The following is a 22987-nucleotide window of genomic DNA, read 5'->3' as shown; positions in this document are numbered from 1 at the left end:
ACAAAGACAGAGCAGCACAGTCAGTACCAACAGGAAGGTGATACAAAACATAGAAACTGAAAGGACAACTAAATCAAGAAAAAGCTTTGCCCCACAAGTCGTTAACTAGCCCCATTTGATTTTATAGCATCCTACAGCAAAAACATCCATAAGAGCAGACTATGGTCATATAAAAAGCCCATGCAAAAGAAAGCAAGTAAAAAGAAGAGCTTCACGTACAACCACAGAGACAAGAATCATAAACAGGGTGCTTCCAAACAGTCATTGCCTTCAATTCTTGAGTTGGCGTTTTTTTTTTTTTTTTTTCAAGACCTGTTTTTATTTGCTACCGATAAAAAGGATATGATTGGATTATGTTCTTCATTGTGTATTCCAGAGCGCATTTCCCCCTTTCACTCTCTGCAAACAAAGTATGTGAGTTTATCAATACGCTCTCAAAGCCGGTGAATGATCAACCACCAGGAGAAGGTTATACCCGGTACACACTGTAGCTGTAACAATCCTGTTTGTTAGTGTTCCTTTAAAAAAACAAAAACAAAGGTGTGACGTTTCAGCATCGGTCCATATTTGTGATTCTTTTTTCTTTTTTTTGTACATCACGTATAGTTTTTGAAGACTGATATTTATTTTCCATTATTACACTTCTCTGGAGCATCATCCCACTACATTTAAGTGTTGTGTGATACACAGAAGGTCTCTGAGTGGGTGCTTAGAGCTCTTCAGAGCGGATAACGTGGAACAACGTGACGTTGTACAGCACCTGGTGACCGTTGTTCCATGCGTACAGGGCTCTATCCTTGGGGTTGTAGTCTAACATGGAGATGTGAGAGTACTTGTTCTGGAAGGCAATGTCTATGTACTCATAGGTGGAGGAGTTGGTATGGAAGGCGTAGTACACCTTGGTCCCCCCGGCGTAGCCGTTGGTGACATACAGCGTGCCGCAGATCATGAAGGCCTCCCCGGCACTCCTCTTGGGGTGGTTAGTGGTCCAGCTCTTGATGATCTGCAGGGTGTTTGGGTTCAGCTTGCTGATGACGATATTCCCCGCGTTCTGATTGGTTGCGTACACGGCCCATAAGCCACCTTCGTCCACCATCAGGTCGATGTCTGAGTGGCCGCCCCAGGCGTAGTGGTACATGTTGTTGAAGCCGGCGTAGTCCAGCTGGCGAGACTTGCTGATAGAGGAGGTCTTGAAGTCGAACTTGATGATGATGTGGCTCTGGAACTTGTTGAAGTAGATGGAGCCGTTGTAGACCACCTGACCGGTGCCAGACCAGGGGTGAGGGAGACGGTGCGACGTGAAATTGTCCGTGTTCATGAAATCTCCCATGGATTTGTACTCACGCACAAAGCGATTGTTATGGTAGCCGTCCATGTACCACACCTAGAGCACGTACACAAGGGAAAAGCAAGTCAGTGGGAATGGTAAAAAAAAAAAAATCCTTATGACAATACAACAATAATAGCGATGACCAAGATTTTAAGCTTGCAGAAAATTGTTCCTTCCACTCATGGTAAATTTACAGAGAAGGTGGTGGCAGCGATCATTTCACTGCTGTCTGGGAGCCATGATCACAATAAAGACCTTTCAAGATAAAAGCCTTTTTGTTCAGCTACTTCAAGGCAGTCCGCTTTACTTCCTGTGGTGTAAGTGGGACCTCCAGATAACCTGAAATAGTCCCTCGTCTTTCCTTTTCAAGATCACTTCTGAGTACTTCTTTGATGAAGAATTAACCAGAAGCCATATTTTAGGTGGATGGGAAAAGAACGATCATGAGAGACCGCAGTTTTGTACTTACTTAACTTTAATCTACCTTTCTAATAACCTGTAACATGCTCTGTTACGCGTAATGGGAGCAAGGGCCTGTCAAACAAAATAATCAATATAAACATAAAATCACAATGATATGGATAGTTATTTGATTATGTATGTGAAATAGTAGGATAAGTACTTTCCAGTCCATGTACATAATTTACGTGATGTAACTTTCTATTGGATGGACAATAAAAAGTGCAGTTCTGCTCACTGGAATTGTATGCACGCTAATTTGCACAATGTAACTTATAGCACTCAAACTGCAGACTGCAGACTATGCAGTGATATTAATGTCCTTCCAGACTCTGGTTCCTTCATTAATGGCTTGACTGCCTGACACCAAAGAGATTTACCCCCACTATTTGCATTTTAATGTGTTGCCGTAATTAAATCTGTGCCATTCATTTGATTAACAGTTTCCCAATTAACATTGCTAATACTTTACATGATATGCTATAGCAGATGCCGATATCCAGGGTGACTTGCATCACATTTCATTTTACATATTTATCCATTGATACAGCTGAGATTTTCATATAAGGAATTCAGGTTAAATGATGCACAATGCTTCACATCACTGCACCTGGGAATGCAACCTGAACCATTTTGCTGATGTGCCCACTTATGTTGATATCCAGTCTTGCAAATGTTTGGCATTTTAATTGTGCTCATTGCTCAATTGACCTGTCTGGATAACCCTCAAATTCATACATCTACCTCCCACACCACTAAATCTAGGTTAAAGACACACATGCTTAATTATAACAACTGATGGATAAATGCGAAGCATTGATATCTTGCATTTTGTGGCAAGCGTAATGCACTCCTGAGGATGAATGTGAGCAGTGAGCAAATGTGTGTGCAACCAGGACTTACCCGGGTATCTCCCTCTGGGGCCAGGGGGTCGGTCATCCAAGATCCAAACCTCGACCCAGACGTCTTAATAGTGATAGGGTCACTTATCCCTGTTAGCTTGCCGCAAGCTGCAAGGGTTAAATATAGGAAATGTTCCTTTTCCAAAAATATACAGTTGAGGGTTCATATACTCATTCAAATACACACACACAAACAGACACACACACACACAATGAATTTTATGACAAAAAAAAAGTGTTAACTGTGTATGTTTTATATATGTCTTTAAACATTTCATGATTGATGTACTGCCCAGTGTATAGATGCTGTATATGAATATTTAATGTGACATGGACAATGACAGAATGAAGGACAGATGGGTGTGCCGGAGAGAGTGCTCGACATTGCTGAAGAAAACCTCTCAGGTTTTGATGCCGCCATTTTGGAGGCTTGAAGTGATGAGGCAGAACAAGAGCAGATTTGTGGAATATGTCAGTGCTTTTTAATAAGACAGTCAAGTGCTGATTTGCACACGGAGCTTTCTCTCCTTCGCACATACAGCACCTTTATGACAATAATTAGTTACTCTCCTCTGCACTAACTGCAGATTCCACCGAATCAAAAGAACGTGTGCACAGAGCTGCTAATTGATAAGGTCTTCCACCACTGAAGTTGGGTAAACAATGTGAGTTATCACTCAATTAGCTTAACAAGATGTAAAGTTTAGTAGGGCAAACAAAATGTCCTCTTTTCCAAGGTGTTAACTGTCCTGAGACATTGTGTAACACATAACTACACCTCTAATATGGCTACTTAATTGCAATTTTAATAGGTGTGCGAAGAGGACAATTACCCTATTGCACTTTAATAGGCTGCTATTAAAGGTGGCTATCTGCGTGGGAGGTGTATGTGAATCATTAACCTTGAAGAGATGAGCTGTTGCAAGGTTCTGCATTGTTGGTCACTGTTTTTCAGAGAAAAAACATATTGTTCACTTTGAGAGTTGAGGTGAGAATCCCTACCACCCATGTGTCAGGTGCGTTCAGTCACAGCCTGTGTGTCTGTAGTCACCACCACCACCATCACCATTTTTCCATGCAGTCTATCACCACTGTATCACTATGGCTGACTGACAAAGGGCAGATAGTCAGGGACAGTAAATTAAATTGTTTTTTAGATTTCTCCCCTTAACTCCTGCTTGCTTTCAAACTCCTTCAATTCCCCTATAAATGCCTCATTGTGACAAAAAAGCTGATAGATTTTACACCTCTTTTGTATTTTTAACTGAGCTGCTGAACTGAGAACTGAGTCTTAGTCATACCACAGTGAACAGCAGTGGCTGTGCCATCTTCAGGCACAGATATAGATCAGAGCATCTGTCTCTTATAGCAATGCTTCATTCTCAGACGTTGAGACCATTGTTTGTATCTAAACTGCTTCTGAGGATAGTAGTAAATTAAATATGGTTTTCCACCAAAACTGTGCCATGGCCCAGAGAGGACCACTCACTGCTACAGTGGAAGGGAATGCAGCGTTTCTTTCTGCTTCTTGTTGGATAGCATTAATTGTACATTTTGAATATTTTCTGCATTTTCTTTTAACACTCATGGACTGTTACCCAACTGGAGGAGCTGGTTTGCTCACTGTAGGCAGTTCAGAATAATTAAGTGCACAGTTTAGCATCTCTGGTGTGTTTGAGTAGAGATACATGAAGTGCTGTGATTTATGTTACACCTCTCAATAAGAACATATCAAGCACAGTGCAAGTTAACAGAAAAACAGCACTGTGTTTGTAATGATATTAAGCTAGACCCTTTACGTTGCGTATCTAGACTACACATGCAGCCCAGGGATTACCGAAAGCAGTAATCTGTCCTATTTTTATATCACTGTATTGCGACTACTCTTTAGACCTAGAAGAGGACAGAAGCTGTAATCTTGTGTTGGCATTAATTGAACAAATTTGTAAGGGCTTTACAAACCAATTCACATATTCTAAAATTAAGCAGGATTACATTTGACCAAAAATAGCTTTAAAAAAATGTCATTTTGTGCACATGGCCAAAGCTTTTCAGCCCCTGCCATTTTACAAATGCGAGGGGATTTACTCCTAAACGGAGGGCATTTTCCAATGTAGATAAAGCATATAAAATAGGACATTTTAATTGCTCCTGATTTTTCTGTCAAAATAGAATTTCTTAAATTTGCAAATATAATTTGTTGAATCCCCCCCCCCCCCCCACCAGTTTATAAAATACCAGCTTGTCCTGAAATTAAAATGCTGTACTACACGTATACTGAAAACTCTCTTTTTAATCCATCCATGTTGATCAGCCACTAGGGCAGCTGTGTAGCAGTCGATGGGTCAATTCAATGCGCTGGGCTTTCAGGAGGGTTTCTCTTGCAGAAACAATGGGAGAGAGGGCCGGATAATGGATGGCCATTTCTGCCTTTCCTCCATCATTCATGAAGGAAGAGCAGTCTGTCCTGGCCACAGGCTCCCAGATTGGCCAGTCTCCACAGAAAGCCCATCGCTGTGCAAGCCCAGTGCTATTTATTTATTTGATTATTGTACAGCAAGCTGCCGCGCTCCCTGCTGATAAATGGCCTTTGTGCGTGCGTCACATGCCATCACTCTCCCCTCACACACGAGTGCGAGCCAAACGCCTCTCTCCGCTATTCAATCAGTGCCTCGGTAGAGCCAGGCTGTGAAATCAGCTTGGCCCGACGGGGACTGAGCCAATCGCAGCGGGGAGCGGAGTGCCAGGAGTGGGGCTGTTTGAGAGGAAAAATGTCCCAGAAATGAGACGCCCCAATGCAGACTGACCTCTCTCTGTCTCCTCTAACTGAGCACACCTTGGCTTGATTCCTGCCATCAATCTCCCTGTATTGATGCCCCGGGTGAGGAATAAAGGTTCTGAGGACATCAGTCACTGCTGAAGGGCTCGGGATCCATAAAGGGTGTAACAGGAGATATGTCAAATGAGAGCAATTGTTGATTTGTGATTTTTCTGAGGTGGAGCTGGGCTATGGTCCTCATTGTCAGCCGTATTTGTTTTTACTGCAACATGAAGAAAAGGCAGAGTTCATCCTGAACAATATTGCCAATTTAGAGAACCAGATTCTTAGCTTTTCCAGTTATGTTCCCTGAGTTACCTTAATTTTTCATACAGAAGATGTAACCTTACTGTACTGTACAGGACAGAAATATGAATGTCACTGTGTGTGTCTCTCTATACCTGTGCAGGACTCGGTGAAATGTCCTCAAACGAGGATTAAACGCAACTGTGGCCATAATTTAAAACCAGTGAGAACATGGCACGTACCTCATTCTTCTTCATATTCCTCTAATTAAACTGTTCAATGTCCTTTTCTATGCTACTGTTGTATCACAAGTGTGAGAAAAGCAAAGGAAGTGTAAGCTTACTGAGAATTTACCTAAAAATAATATACAATGTGGGCAGATAAAGTGACAAATATTAAAATCACAGCTCCTGCTTTGCTCGACAAAGTCTCCGTATGCAATACCTAGATATTGAATTTGTCTGGATGTAACATATTGATGTCTGAGTCAAAGGAGAGCAGTACATGATAAACATTGATGTTTTATGCATGAAAATCAAACAAAGACAAAATAAAAATGTTGTTGTGAAATTTAAGATGAAAGCTGAATAATATGGTCATGCAGGTATTGTGAGGCCAAAAGAGCATAATACAAATAAAGTAAATAATATGGAGGAGGCATATATGTTGACTGAAATACATATATAATAAAAGAGTGATGGGAAGGTGTGATTGATATTTTCAGGTCAGGTGTGAATGAAGAAAGGTGTGATAGGTGACATGATCATGAGCTCAGATGGTGGGTGACATATATCACAGGTGTTTTGTGTGTGTGAGGTGGCATGCAGTGGCTCGATTGCGGGTGTTCGGCAGGTGTGAGACAGCAGGAGTCTGGAGGTGGGAGCGATTTTCGCTCCAGTCTGGCCCCTCCGTCTGGGATAGGATGAGGGTGTTCTCTGCGCCTACCTAATTTTTGCATGCATGCACGGAGCCTCTCCTCAAGATTTGACACTCTGTTCTGTAGCTCCTCGTAGTCATAGGCTCCCATCTCCTCCTGAAGTTCGTTTAGAACTGACGTCAGATTCTGGACTTCCTCTTTAAACTGCAATACCAATTTTGCATCGGCTTTGTACTCCTCCAACACTGGTATCAATGGCCTAAGTTCCTCCATTTTCGCTTTTATTGCCTGAAAGGTTAAAATAAGCTTGGTTCAGTGTCATGCGTTGCAAATTGCTGTCCAAACACCTTCCTTGCCCTACACTGACTGTCTCCCTACAGTGAATGCAGGTGTGCCTAAGAACTTACGCAGCCCCAAGAGCAGATATCCAAAACAATACAAGCAGTATGAAACGAGTCCTCGGTACACAAAAAACAATTGGGAAATCTCTTTATTTTCATCTTTTAAAATGCAACATCTTAGGGTTACATGCTTCATGTCACATACAACAAAGTGTTTCTTTTGTTGTCATTTTAGTAGTTTTTCTTTAGTAACCAAATATGCACTGACAAAACAAAATAATAATAATAATAATAATAATAATAATAATAATAAAAGCTTTAAAAGCTATTTATGGAATGGCGCTACGGTTAACATGCAGGAAGAGAGCAGTGATGGGCTGGGTCCTTAGTGATTAAGGTGCTAAATTCAAATAAATTGCATGATGCTAAAAAACAAACCAAAAAAAAAAGAAAAAAAGAAAGAAAGACGAAAAGTAAAAATCTGTAGCCCAGTTCAGGGTAACATTGGATAGAACTGCCTCTTCAGTCTCTGCAGCATTGATAAAATTTCTTAAAGTTAGCCCTGCAAGCAAGAAAATGAGATACTGTTGAGGGATCTAGCTCACTAGCCTATCTAATACACACACAGAATAAACAAGTCTCCACAGCCCCGGATGCACTGCCCGCGTGACATACCAGAAGCACAAGCTGGGTGAGTCTCACGACATGCACAGATATCCACGGACACACAGGCTCTATATTGTGTTGAGACGTTAAGATGTGCAAAACCATCCAGCAATCAGTAATCGATAATCAACAAAGGCAGACCTACAAAATCATACAACTATATCTGATACGGTTGTTCTGTTTCAATGTATACAGTTCAGGCTGTGGGATTCAGACATGCGGTTATATTCAGTCTCTCTGCCAGGACCCAACCCATTACTAAAAACAAAATTGCTGTTATATGTTTATCTCATAGCTCCAGATCTAGAATTTTCCAATGTGTCATACACGTTGACCAAATTGCAAGGCTGCTATGGTGCAGTCAACGGATTACATATCAGTCCCAATGCTCTAATGGTAGAGTACTGTGTCTGTTCCAAAGAAACTGGAACAGGTATTATAATCAAAACTGTAACAGGTTTGCACATTTCTGCACACAATATAATGCACATTTTTCATGCTACGTCAGCACTAAACACCAATAATAAAAACCTGCTATATGTATCCATATAATCATGGATAAATATGAATAGACTGCTATTTATTTTACCAGGAAGGATGATTTAGGAGGGTACAACATGACATGGTAGGAATAGCCATTCCAAGCTGTTTTACTGCAACTGGATGGCACGGTAGAGTATAGTATAGCATAATAGGATTAAGTCAAAGAGGCAAAAATGGCCAACTTTGTAAATGACTGAAATATTTCTAGTTGAATGACCTATTTAAATGGACTAAATGGGAGCCAAACAAACCTATAGTCAGGTAAAGCTTTGAAATAACAAGCTTCACAACGCATAGGCTCCCAGTGTTATTCACCTAAATACTCTTACATTCAGATTCATGCAGAACTGGCACATTTTTGCCACTCATCTAATAATAATAATAATAATAATAGTAATAATAATATAGTATGGTTAATTCTTTTTTCAGATATATACAATGTCAAGCAGCTCAGATTAAAGGCTGTAATTCTTACATAATGTTGACATTAGCTCTTTATACTGTGCCATTGATATGATTACTGCACAAAAGGCTCACAATTTGCCTTTTGGTGAATTTGGGGGGGAAGGGAATATTAAGTACAGTACGGTACGCTGATGAGAGCCAAGCCCAGCCACTCCATGCATTCTTGCTGTCAATGGCTTCGGGAGAAGGAATGGAGGCGAGAGGAGCTTACCTTGTATTGTTTGGCAGTGTTCTGCTTGTGGCTTTCCTCCACCTGGCGGAACTTGGTCTCCAGACCCCGCAGCTGAATCTCCATTTTCTCCACATACTGTAGGTCCCTCTGGGTCCGCTGGTCCAGAACCTGGATGGACTGTGTCATGTTCTGGACCTGGAGCAGACAGCAGGGCGGTGTGTGTCACTTAAGTGTTGAAATGTGCTTCAGTATATTTACCTCAACTCAAATTGAGCTAAACAATATGGCTTTTATCAGCACCGCAATTATCAGCCCTTCAGTATTTTACAACCAAGTAACACAAACCCTTTTCTTGGGTTGAATAATGTATTATATTACATACTTGCAGTCTTGTATATGCTGGTTAAGGTATTGTACAACAATGTGCTGTGCACTCATTGACCTTCATGGAATTGGAAATTGAATAGATACACACTATAAATCAAGTTGTAGCCACTTTGGTGAATAATACTTAGTCAAAATTAGTCTTCAGATTGCATTTCACCAAGTATTGTATCTTATGGAGAGCACGTGATCACTGGGAACACCTTAATGTGGGTACTGCAGGCACGCTGCGGACAGCGAGGTAGTTTGAACTAGGGCAATGAGGAGAAAGGGCCTTCCTAACTGAGCTTATTTTCCTTAGTTTCTTAATACTGTCACACATGCGGTGAACAGCCTGATTGAACTGTTCCCCTCTGGAAGCCATTATCATGGGAATCTATTAGTGCGTGATTCCTCTCCTTCTCCCAGGGCGATTACGCATGGTTGGGTGAGGGGGAGGGGCCAGGCTAAGCGTTGGACTGTAAGAGCGTGTCTTGCAGGCTTTAATCGGGCGCATGGTGCGTGCAAGGCTGGTGTCGGGGGCGAGTGACGCAGAGGACTGTGAAGGGCGGTATCTGTAGCGACCGTCGTCGTGGTTACTTTTTCCAGCAGCTGCCGCAGCTGTTTGGTCCTGGCGTCTCGTGAGCACATGGTCTGCTGCGGTGCCACCACTGTGCAGATACACCTGCCCTCACTGTCCTGGGCCGAGCTGTACACCTGCCAGGACTCCTCCGGGTTGGCCGGCAGCACCTGGGCGGGAGCGAATCACAGGGAGAGGGGGAGGGAGGTGGGGGGACACAAGACACAGTCATTACTCTCGTCCAATCTAGGAAACCAAAATAAAATTGTGGATGCTACAGCAATTTAGTTTAAAAAAAAAAAAAGATATTGAATCAAATTTTGTTAAGTATTAACCAGCAGTTCAGGCTGTGCTGGCGTGAAGCACAATCCATTTGTTTATGATTTTTTTTTTTTCTTTGAGTCACGTCTACGTGGCGATTACGTATGATTACGTAAAGTGCCATCTGGACTGTGGCTCTCCGCTGAGACTGCAGTATGTTCAAGCTCCAGTAATCAATTTCTGCCCCAAATAATTGTATTGAGGGCTCAGCTTGTCGAATCTAATATCTTCTGAGCTGTGCCTGATATCCTGCTGTACACCTTCACAGCAACAATTACAGTCCACTTTTTCCCATTGATTTTTCAGGAAAGCACATTACAAACTAAATAAATAGATAAACTATAGAATATGATATTGCTATTCAAGCCATTTTGAATTGGATAAAATCACAAGATCTAGACTGTGGATACCCCCAAATACTCCAACAGAGTCTCGGCAGATTTGAGAACATTGTCATGCTTGCCATTAATTTGATTATTGTTCCTGGGTGATATTGATTGTCCCATAATTCAGGCAGCCAGGCGTCAGGTGTCAGCTATTGGATGAATGATGACAGACAGGGATGCTGTGAGCTTCCGTTAATCTGGACGGATACTTCTACTCCCCGCTGCACAATCCTCACGAGGGACCACTATGTGCTGTCCGTGCTGTTAAATAATTATTTATGTGGCCCTTACAAATGAACAGTTTTATGGCTCAGTTCACCACCACACCAGCTGAACCCTGTAATAGTACCATTCCTGTGTCTCCTGTCACAAGGTGACTTTGCTCTGAGGTCAGGGCCCATCCACACCCTTCAGCCAGTAGGATTAAAGAGAATGACTTCCATGAGACTTAAGCATGAAATACCCACTCAAAATAATAAAGAGTCCTTAGTCAAGCAACAAATGTCCTTAGTCATCATTGTGTAATTAAGTGAAATAGAATGAAGTAGAATGGTGATTACAGCCTGTAATATGTAATCAGAAAATATATCTGGATTCAAAACAAATCAAACCACTTTATGACTGTCTGACTCTGCTGGGTAACTACCAGCTCTCCCTGAGACCCAATGACATCACTGCTTTTCAAACTAATTCAATGGTGATAGTATTTACAGAAGCATGAAGAATTCATTTTGAAAATAATATTTAATACGCAAAACAATTAACAATTTAATTGTCATAAGAAGGAATGGCAACAAAGTATACCCAGTGTAATCCATAAAAAAGTACTGGCCTTATATTAGACACCAATGCAACATCCACAAATGCTAAGCAGAAACCACTCTGAGGATCCTTTTAAGGCATTAGGGTATAATGGGGGCTTACCATAACATGTGTGTGCCTTTAATGGATCTTGACCATTTTCTTAATACATATTGATTGCTTGATAAGTGCATAGAATTTACAAAGCAATAAAGCTTTGACACACTCTCACAGTGTAGAGGAGCTCTCAAAAATACCCAGCCATTTCAGATGAATTCCCAACATTGATGTCTTTAACCACATAAAGAAAAATAATTGGAAACAAGCTGCCTTTCAATCGCTTTGTGTTGATTTTCAAGTAACCCCTGCTGAAATGTATCTAAAACGGTGTATTAGTGTCCTTCTTTATCGAGATCTCTTTGTTATGTGTCTTTTCTGCCCTTCATCCCAAATAATGCCATTATTAGAATGGCTAGCTACTTTGACATTTGTGATGAATGCATCCATTGTATAGCATGGCTTCTATATTTATCTCAGAAGACTTGCACTTTGTTAAGAATAGCATTTTAAAATATCAACATCAGATGTAATGACACTTATACAAATCTGTTAATTCTGGCCAATCTAAAGTCCAGGTGGGCTTTGCTATGACAAATATGGAACTGGATCTAATATGACAAAATAAATGCTAGAATTCATAATTGAGTATTTGTTTGTGTGATCTATCACAATTCTGAACTGGCCTCAGCCATATTTTCTCTTAACTCTTTTTTTCCCCAGTATATGTCCAAAATTATCATATGCCACAGTTTAAATAGCACACTTTTTATTATGCAGTCATAGCCAAACCAATGAAGTGGGTTATAAACATATAAAAGCTGCAAGGGGCATGCTATAAATTTGTGGGGCACATTTTCAAATTGAAATATGGTACTACAATGCTTTGAAATCACGGACTTATAAAGCTCTGCCGATGTGATCCAAAACATAAATGCCCATGGATTATGTTTATGGAAAGTGTAGTAAGGATAATTCTCCGCTGTAGTCTAATGCATGCATTGATACTTATATATAGTACATTTCACAAAGGAAGAAATAATGTGATGCCGATACCTTCCTTTTCTATCGATCAACAATTACAATTACAATGGGCTCTTCCGCCCTCTTTTCTTTGATGAACAGCTGGATGCTTCCTGTACAGGTCTAACAAGGGGAAATATATCGTTCTGTGACTGATCAATGGGACTGAGCCGTGTTTCCATTTTAATAACCTACTCAGCACAACTACAGCGAAGTCACCGTTTTTTTTCAATGAAACAATCGAAAAAAATCCGCATTACTTTAGAAGTTGAAAATACTACGCATGGTCGTAAAATTTGTGAACGTATGGTAACGGTGATGATGGTAATGATGGTGGTCTTATAGTATTACTGTTGCTGTCAGTAGCCTAGTAGTAGCAGCCTAGTAGTAGTAGTAGGCTAGTGGTCATGGAGGAGGTGATGATGATGGTACACAATTGTAAATAGATATAACATAATAACATTCTCAAATGTAAAAGTATTATTCGAAAGGAAAATAGCGTGGATTTAAATCCGCGATAGTTCAAAACCCCAACAGAGCTAAACTTACTCCGGTACTTCGATCTGGTATCCCTCCAGGTGCTGCCGCGAGCTTGGTGGTGTTGAGTCCCACCAAGGAGGGCAACGTCTGCGACATCCAGTTGGTGATCATAGCCATTGTGCTAAGCACAACCCCGATCTTGAGTAAAGGCACCGACATCTCTGCGCTCTACGTCTGTCAAAAACCTTCATTCTACAGATTCCAGCCGAGAACACTCATGGCAATCCATGTTGCCGGGAAAAGCTTGTTGCGGCACCCGTGCACCCAGTTCGGACGGTCTGGCGTTGGGCATTTCTGGCATATGACCGAAGGAGCTTTTATTCTGTCTCGTAACGGAGAGCAAAAGTATCCCGATGTGGTTGTCTGGAGAAGCTGTGACGCTTCCCTGCAGCTGTATACGAGAAGTGGGTATGAGGGGGTATTAGCTCAATGTCTACTATCCCCTGTTCTGCTGTGCTCTGCTGGATCTGGCGGCAGTCTTTTCTATTTCGCGAAATCCCTAGATCCGCCTCTCTTGCTCACCGAGAAAGTGCGAGACAGTAGAAATGCTGTTTGGAATAGATAGGGGGAGGTGGTTCTATGGATCTATGTAACGAAGCGCAATGTGATGTCAGGTTCGCTTTGCTTACGAGACGCCCTTCCTGTGCCGCTTGGGATCTGTTGCCTGTGAGTCTTAAATTGCGTTTTATTGTCCCGGATTCATCCCTTGTGTAATGGTGGGGAGGTTTGCGAAGGTCGTTCTGGAAGCTGAGTGCTTAATTGCCATCTGACATGTCACAACCCGTGCGAACTGTTGGTCATTATTAAACGAGTCTATATACCTGACAAATTTGCGCGTGGTTATGATGTATCCACCTATACATATCATTCGCTGTTTGTAAAATAACCTTAATCTGACTATCAATACGACGACATAAATAGGCTATGGGAAATATGCTATTTAGGCCTATTTATTTTGCAAACAAACATGGTGTTTGAAAAAGAAAAAATCACCTATATTTTAATCCTTCCAATTATGTTAAGACGTAAGCACTAATTACAACAGAACCGACACAATCTGTAGCTTGAAGATGAGATTTATTGAAAAAGTCAGGGAAGAGCCAGTTCTTAGTAAACAGAGGCTGCTGTTACCGCAGGAGTGTTAAAGATTAACAGAATGACTCGATCGCCACCGTGTCGCTACTGGTGGTATTGCTCTTGAAAATCCATTGCTGTATTCTAATGTGGTCAAACGTTCACGCTGGCCATCTAATTCGATGAGTTTAACGTAGACTGTATGTATATGTTCTACTTTAATTAACTGAGGAAAATCACACCGAAAGTATAAGCACTTTACAATTTGTTGCTTTGCTTCGCGTTTCCCTTGACATTTTTTTTTCATTAAGAAGCCTGGAATTATTTTCATATAGGCGGCAGATCAACGTATTAATTTGTATTGCAAGTATACTATGCATATAAGTAGGCATATAGTGCGATTGGTTATAGTGCGATCTATTAGCAACACAGTAAAATACGTCGACACGCCTTATATTGAATGGGTGTACTGTAACAAAAAAACCTCTTGAATCTTGAATGTCAAATTTGGTGTACGTATAGCTAGTAGTAGGCCTATCATATTCCCCGCTTTCCTACTGCTATCTTCCGGTTATATTCCTATCGAGGCCTACTCAGTAGTTTCTTCATGCATATTAGAGTATCATTATTATGTATGAATTAATGTATTATTTGTATGATGATGATGATGATGATGATGATGATTATTATTATTATTATTATTGCTATAAAAGAGCCGTTCACGCAAGCAATTTTCGCATACCGTTTCTTGTAATAGGCTACGATTAGTGGGCCTTCCGAAAGTCCGTTTTAAATAATCGCACTAAATAAAGAGTCGCGTGCATGATCATGTAATGATCTGGACTAGGTAAGTTACTGTTAAAAGAGTATATCAAAAACTGTAGGATTTTACAAAGCATCTCGGTGTTTTACATTGTTTCTCTAGCTGGGTTAAAATAAATCCTTTCAGTATAGAGATGGGTAATGTTAAGGACTATGTTGTTTTTTTCCACAGAGTCTGAAGTATAGCTAATTTTCGGTATTTGCAATGTGAGCAGTTGATACTAGAATTTAGCCGTGTTTCCATGCAAACACACGTTCAGCCCTGCGGGTTGAATATGCCCATGTACACGTGTGTGCCTATTACATGTGTATTGTGTCTGTCAGGTTTGTTTGCCTTTGACTGTCAATGTCTAATTGCTCATGCACGTGTGAGGCAGCAAAGTAAGGTAAGAAAGTCATGCTGAGCTGCACCATTCCTGCAACTGACAGTCTGGCCTGTAGGTGCTACTGGAACCACTGTGTAGCGCTAACACTAACATTGAAACTGCAGATACAGCCACGAATAGAATAGGGACAGTGCCATCACTGAAGCAGGGTTGTTTGGAGGCACGATATGCCAACATAGTGATACAATAATAAGATAACTATTGCATCGCCCATGTGACAAAATTCCAGTGGGATGGAGCACAGGACAAGACAGGGACTCAACCACAAGACATTGTTTTTGGATGAATATTAATCTCAGCATAGTACTGTGCAAGCATGTTAGTATCAGTCTCAGTACCTTCAGGAAAGCTGATTGTGAGGATTTAATGCGCTGCAGGGCTAATTATCCACGGTAATTGGATTCACCATCGTAACCTAATATCTTGATTAAGTGATATTGAACTTACACAGCTTTAGCAAATACATGGTATAAATTCAACAACAGTTTTGCCTCTTCCTTGGTAATGAAGTAAAGGACAATCGCAATATAAGGCCACATTCTGTGTTGTACATTCACCCTGACCAGTCGTGGAACTGTGGAGGTTTGCTCATAACTAAGTAATGAGCTGAAGCAAGTATTACCATTTAAATTATTTATTACCCTTCATTTCTTTTTTATTTCAGTGACCAGTGACAATATATATCATTTTCAGAATCTCAATAAAATTTATGACACAGGAGAATACCAGTTTTATGGAATGTTCCCTGAGTATTTGATAATCACCAAATTAAACATTTTTTTAAAAGCACACACACACACAATTGCCTCTATTATTTCAAATGAGAGAAATGACTGCTGGTAAACTCATGACCATAAGAGGAAGACAGTGCCTACATACAGTGGGCTCCAGAATTATTGATAAATATGCACAAAAAATACTGTAAACTAAAGAATAGTACCATTATTGAAATAGCCTTTATTTCCCAACAGTGTATTGTGCTTTGTTTCCAGCCAAAATGTCCTGGTACTTTGTGGAATTCATTGTGCCGTCTTAACTAGTATCCCTGTACCACTGGTGGCAAAACATCTGATGGTGATAATGATAGAAACTGATGCTGTTTCTCCTCCAGTCATAATTCCAATGAAATTTTGCAAACTCCAGATGCTTGGTTTTGTTTCTTGTGATCAGAAAGGGCTTTCTTTGTGCAACCCATCCAAAGTGTTTCTTGACATGGAGGTTGCTCCTTATGGCTGTTGAGACTTGGTGATCCAAAGATGCAGCCAATCTCTACAATTCTTAAACCGTGATCCTTGGGTTGTTTATGGCCTCCCTCACCATCTTCCTCATCATCCCTGTGTCCATTTCCTGGCAAGTTTGTAACCATTCCACATGTTTTACTGTAAATGTCTTTATTATTGCCCTTACAGTGGTAAGTGGTAAGTTTATCTTTTCTTTTGAACCTATTACCAGACTTGTAATGGTCAATTACCATCTGTCTCTCTTGAATTGACAGTTATTTATCTTTTCCCATGCCGATGGATAACAAAGGGATTTCGCATGATGAGATTACTTAATAAAAAAAAGGAGAATAAATGTATTGAAAAAAAAGAATATCATTTGCCTCTATGTTTTAACATAATAAACAGATTATTATCTACTAAATACAGCCTTTTCTCTTAATTTTTATCAAGAGAGCTAATAATTCTGGGGCCCACTGTACATCCAATACAATCAAAACAACCATACGGGCATACCAACAGGCAGTATCCGAATGAATATCTGATATTAAACATCCGTACGCACATAATTCTCCCATACAAATTCTCCCAATAATGATGTGTAATGTGTATGTGCCTATTTTGAACTCAATCACGATCAAATAAAAAGATAAAGCCCTGTACTTACTTTCTTCATATTCTGACCTCTCTGCTTGATCCCACGGTTACCGAACCTTTCATTTCTGTTATCTCTCACTGACCTTTTGGACTGGAAGCTGGGAGCTATATTTATTAGTCTAGAAATGGCCTTTGCTAAGGTCACACATCACCACTGTGAGTGCAGAAAACTGTCTGACCCAGACAGCAGAGCTCACTCACAATGACCACCTCTCCCATGTGCATTTTATATGTGGACTCAAACGGGATTCTCAACGGGCAGAAACACACAGAGAACTGTGTGTGCTTTAATGTGCTTATGCAGAGTGGTTTCAATCTGTCTTTGGGGGAAGTGAGGGGAAGGTCAATATATATCCACTTGATTACTCAACCAATCTGTGCAAGATCACAGTCATATTTGCTATTTTGTTGTAAAACTATACACAATTGTGGCCCTTATAAAGTGACAGGATGCTATTAGAATCGGGTAGGGAGAAATGATTAACGTACAGATTTTGACAGTTTATTCCCATGAAAGCCTACATACACCAATCTGTTCTCTTTTCTGTAGTAAAAGTAACAGATTCTTGCTAGATTTTCTCCTCCACCATCTTCGGAAGGGTGACCAACCAATTATTTTATTTGTGGCACATATAAATCCTTACATACAATACAGGGTGTCATGGTGTCATGGGGGGGTTTATTCTTCCTTCTCCTCCAAAATGTGATGAATTACAGGAGATCATTTGCATGAATCCGCATCCTTTCCCGTGTCCTTGCGCAGAAAACATTTATTTTTATTTTCTAGGAATGGTCACTGATTTACTGCAATGGGGAAATCAAGGGGCTAGGTGGGAGAAGCTGTGTGTGTGCGTGTGTGTGCGTGTGTGCGTGCCTTCCTGGGTCTGCGTGTGATGTATAGTAGAGAGTGGGGTGTTAAATTTTTAAACAGCTCTGCTCAGATCCCTCTGAAATGTGCACAGAGGGAGAGCCCTTGGGGTGCTACAGGGGCCAACACCAGCAACTGAGCAACACTGACTGGAAACAAACAAAGCAAATTATAAACAATATTTAAGCATGTACATGTGTGGTTTTCAGTTGTTTTATGAATTGCTGTGAGTAGATGTAAGCAGGGCTGGAGATGCAGTATACCAGATGCAGTGTAGAAGGCTGCACAGCAGGCAGAGGAATGAGGAATTACTGAGCTTTTTGTAGATGAACGTGGCACGGGCATGCCTAGATTTTACTTCTGTGTGTGTGTGTGTTTGTGTGTGTTTGCACAGTATGTGCATGTGTATGTGTGTGTGTGTGTGTGGGGGTGGGGGTGGGGGGGTGGGGGGGGGGGGGTGGAGTGTAATGGTAGAGATAAATGTAATGCCTGTCCAAATGACACTGTGTGAATGACTTCTGTGTTCTAGAGGCAAGATTAGTTCAGAATGGTTACAAACTGATCTTGCATGGGATCATGGCCGGGTTCACCTGGTTTGAGATGTAAGCATTATTTTTAACAAACAGGTCTTCCCTACCATTCTTTTCTGGCTGACTGTCATTGTCATAGAATTATTATGAATAAGTTTGTGAATGCAATTTCTGAACACAGAGATTCGCTCTGTTGCACCAGTGAAAGGGGGGCAGCATGTAGCCTAGCGGCTAATGTGCTTGACTGGGACCTGAAAGGGTGGTGGCTCGAGCGCCGATGTAGCCATGATAAGATCTGTGGAGCTGTTGGGCCCTTGAGCAAGGCCCTTAACCCCAAATTGCTCCAGGGGGGATTGTTCTCTGCTTCGTCAAATAAATTGTAAGTCACTTTGGATAAAAGGCACAGCTAAACAACACATTATTATTATTGTTGTTATTATCATTACTTGAAAGACCATCCCTATTCATAATCCAGCTAGATGGACATCAGCCCTTACATGGTTAACACGTGACATGTTCTTTTGAAACAGAAACAGCAAGGCCCAAATAAGAATTTACTGGCTTAAAATAAATGAGTTATTTCAACTGAATTAATTTTGTATGTAAATATATGAATCTGCACACTGATAATGATCAAAACCGTCAAAGGATGACCCGTGGAGGATGCATTGTCAACCTAATCACACGATACACCTACAGAAAACACAAGCCCAAACCCAGCAGTACTTAATGTGTATTGACTTTCACCTAAGCTCTCCCTGGTATAAATTGGCCTGACACTGACACAAGTTCCAGTAAATACGAAAGCACATTTAATCTCTTCTGGCTAATATTTACAAAACTGCTGTCATTAAATGGATGAATAGTGCAATTTTATAACTTCTATGATATCTCAGCCTGAATCTGCCTTGTACTAACATGGCATGAATAACATGCACATATTCTATGTGCAACAGGAGATGTTGATGTAATTCCATCTGCAAATTACTTCATTTCATACAGTATTAAATTCCTCAGTATGTCAAACTAATTTAAGAATCTTACTGGTGTGCACCCTGTCTCTCTGAAATTGAACTGCCATAAATCGATCAAACATATTTCTCTCTAATTAAGTAAGCTCTAGAGCAGGGGTGCCCAATCTTATCCAAAAAGGCCCGGTGTGTGTGCACTATGACACCTAATTCTACTTATCAAGGTCTTGATTGAAGACTATGATTCAGTGGGCTTTAGTCTCTTTAGGACGCTTCTGCCAAAACCCTCCATTCCAAAACCATTAATATTCATCTCAGACCGCTTCTCTTCTGAAGTCCATCAGTGCAGATGCCTCATTAAAATTCTTGTTTTTTTGAAAGGTCTGCTCCTCTACACTCAATTAGACAACACTTGTGAGCGCTTGCAAAACCTGCATACTCAAAGAAGCTCCACACTGAGCTAAAACACTACAGCAGCTTGTATCAATTTCTCCGATTGTGGAGGATCCAGCCTCGGCACTTCTTTTGGGCTGCAGTGCTCTAAAACGCACACGCCGTGGATGCAAATCACATGACTTCTCTGGAGCTTGCCATGAGTTATTTATTGCTTTTTTGGAGATGAAAGCATGACAATGACATCTGCTGAAATACGGTGAAATAATCAGGCACTACTTTTCAGTTCGCTTCTCTTTCCCCGTGGCTTCTCCAGCATGCTATAAATCTCCTCTTAAAATTAAACATAAAATAATGATGCGATGAAATAATGATGCAATGAAAGCTGGGCAACATAACACATAATCCATCAATGTGGCTGCGATTTCATATTTACCATCAAAGCAGTTTCCAATGAAGGGCAACCATTTCTCAAGGACGGAAATGGAGACAGATTTGGATTGAAAAGTTTTCTTCAAATCCAAATACGATTGTATTGCAGTGCAAACATAAAAAAAGCATTCACATATACATACAGTATCTCTATACCATAGTTGTGTATTGTGGTTATGTATATATTGCACTACATCTGTCCACTCTTTGTTATATTCATTCTGCCAATATCTGTTTTTCTCTCTGCAGTATGTGTGGAAAACTGATGCTTCTAACATTTATTTATATTTTTACACCACACCCAACACTTTGTGTAAAGAAAGCCACAATACAAGGAATTTGGAAACAGGAAAAAGAGGAATATTTTAGAGAAGAAATATGAAACTAGAATCCTAAACTGTATTGTGCTGTTTCATAGTCCATCTAAGTTTGTTGGCATTGTAAGTTGTTAAAATAGGTGGGAGCTTTGATTCTGGCACCTTATGCTATGTAGGTTGAGAAGGGGGATGTGTGCATTTGTTCTTGCTCAATCATCAGGCAACTGTGTGGAGCATTTTTGTAGGTTTTAAGTTGATCAAAATTAATAATAGAACCAATGAAAATGAAATACATTTCATAACTGAATATGCTGTATTTACTGTGCTGAAAATGTTCAATATGAATACACAGCCTGTTTTACTTTAACTATGCCAAAGCTCCAGCATTGGTATTGTCTGCAATCGTGCAGTACTTCTCCCACTTTCTCTTGAGTGACTTGCTTTCTTTGAGACACTTGGGAAAATACACGTGTACCATCAGTCAGAACAGTTGTACTGTAGGTAACTATGTATGTTTTCTATTTTGAATCAATTGAATTTGCTCAAACCATTCCCATGGAGTAGTACATTTTAACTCAGCAGATGAAAGCATGTAAAAATTACTGAAGTATTATCAAAAATATAAAAAGAATAAATCAAAAAGGGAGCCATATTAATGAGTATATTGAAAACAACACAGTTCAGCTAATATGTTTCAAAGACTGTGTGTGTGCATGTGTGTGTGTACATGTGCGCGTGCATGTGTGTGTGTGTGTGCATGTGTGTGTGTGTGCGCGGGAGAGTGCGTAGATAGACATTTTAGTGCCATTTTCACAGAAGTGAGACATGCACAGATATGCTATGTACTCAAAGTCACTCTAACACTGTTCAGATGATATACTTTTTTTATACCATGTTGTGAAATGCCTACTTTAAAGAATGAGACACAAGTTGTATGTAAGAGGCAAATTATACAAATATTTATCAAAAAAGAGTGAAACATTGATGCTAAAAATACTTTCACCTAAATATATATTGACTCAGTTCTTCACACCACATGAAGTTTTACTCCAATAGCTAAACATAAAGGTATGCATGCCATGGTGGTCGGTCTGTACTAGGACAGTAACTTATTTTTACTCTACACATTATTGTAGTCAATGCGTTTAAGAAAGAAAGACCGAATGCTACACTCGAACGATGCAAGGCTGTCAGCAAATAATCAATTGATATATTCCGTGTTTTGACCGTATCAATTTAGCAGCACACACCAAACTTAGGTTTTCGATTAATGAACATGTGTCGCCTACAATCTGAAATCTTAGAAACGTATGACAAGATTGCTACAATCAGACACATCCATTACCATTCCTTAAGTTCTTACGAAATAGCTTTAAATTGTGCAAATGCTGCATTTATATAATTCAGTTTCCTTCGATGTTTTTCTTTCCACCCGTCGAATATCCAACTACAAGTACATACAACCGGTGTATAACGTAGTAGCCACTGATCTGATTAAAATATGGATCTAGCCAATTCCAAGACTATGTTAAACGTTGCACACACGTATCTTTTTAATAGCAGGCTAATAAGTGGTGGTGTAGCTTTAAAGGGAGGAAAATGGCGATTGCAAACCTACTTGGGTGAGTTCTGTTCCCATCAAGACGAGGAGGACAAGACTCAAAAGCTTGCTTGCGGGCTGCATTTCTTGCCTCCGGTGTGTTCACCAACACTCTTACATGCAGATTGTCCCTTTCTCCCTCTCAATATTCTTCAGTTCAGAGAACCCTCGTCTTGTTGCAGTCCACTCTGCAGCCTTCAGCAACCAAATAAAGGATAGCAAGAAATCTGTTTTACGGAGCCGTCACTTTGCATATTTATTGCATCTCAGTTTCGTCGTTGGTCTTGCCTGTTTCTCCTCTTTCAACAAACCGGGACTTCAATAGGCATTTGCAAAGGATTGCGATTGAACGGAACACGTAATGTTTATTCTACTATTACCGAAAGTTTGCTACACAAAGGGGGCAGACAGACAAGCGAGAGGAAAATTGGGAAAGCAGGAGCTAGCCACGGTTCTGAAACCGGATGTGACATCGAGCAAGCGTGGGAAATTCAAGCAGGTCAAACGAGAGAGAGAGAGAGGGAAAAGAGAGAGAGAGAGAGCGAGAGAGGGGGGGAAGAGAGTGAAAGAGACAGAGAGACAAAATGAGTGGTAGGCTATTATTATTTAATCAACAATTTTACAAATGTTTAAGCCCTAATTATTTTACATGCATATTAAATTCTGCAATTGTGAAATTGCAAACTATTACAGTTCTAACTCCTACCAACCTGCCAGAATGCAATCTTCTAACTAGTTTTGCTAATGTTTAACAACATGCTTACCAGGATGTTATTTTACATGCAATTCTACTTGCAGTAATAGTTCTTTTACTTCCCCAGAAGACA

General features: G+C 40.4%; 1 protein-coding gene across 2 annotated transcripts; it reads right to left on the bottom strand.

Moving 5' to 3' along the window:
- Window positions 1-288: 288 nt before the first annotated feature.
- On the bottom strand, window positions 289-22625 carry olfm1b (olfactomedin 1b). 2 transcript variants are annotated; one of them, XM_061263629.1, is made up of 6 exons: window positions 22179-22625; window positions 9783-9932; window positions 8859-9014; window positions 6701-6920; window positions 2693-2799; window positions 289-1384 (listed from the first exon to the last, which is right to left on the bottom strand). In XM_061263629.1, the coding sequence occupies exons 1-6, from the start codon at window positions 22242-22244 to the stop codon at window positions 710-712; spliced, it is 1374 nt and encodes a 457-aa protein (XP_061119613.1). In that variant the 5' UTR covers window positions 22245-22625; the 3' UTR covers window positions 289-709. The 2 variants fall into 2 exon arrangements, with proteins under 2 accessions (XP_061119613.1, XP_061119612.1); XM_061263628.1 differs by lacking the exon at window positions 22179-22625 and adding an exon at window positions 12900-13503.
- Between the last annotated feature and the right edge of the window lie 362 nt (window positions 22626-22987).

This window comes from Conger conger, chromosome 12 (genome assembly GCF_963514075.1).
Source record: "Conger conger chromosome 12, fConCon1.1, whole genome shotgun sequence".
Lineage (NCBI taxonomy): Eukaryota > Metazoa > Chordata > Actinopteri > Anguilliformes > Congridae > Conger > Conger conger.
Note: the sequence above shows the minus strand (reverse complement) of the source record. Positions and strands in the feature narration are given on the sequence as shown.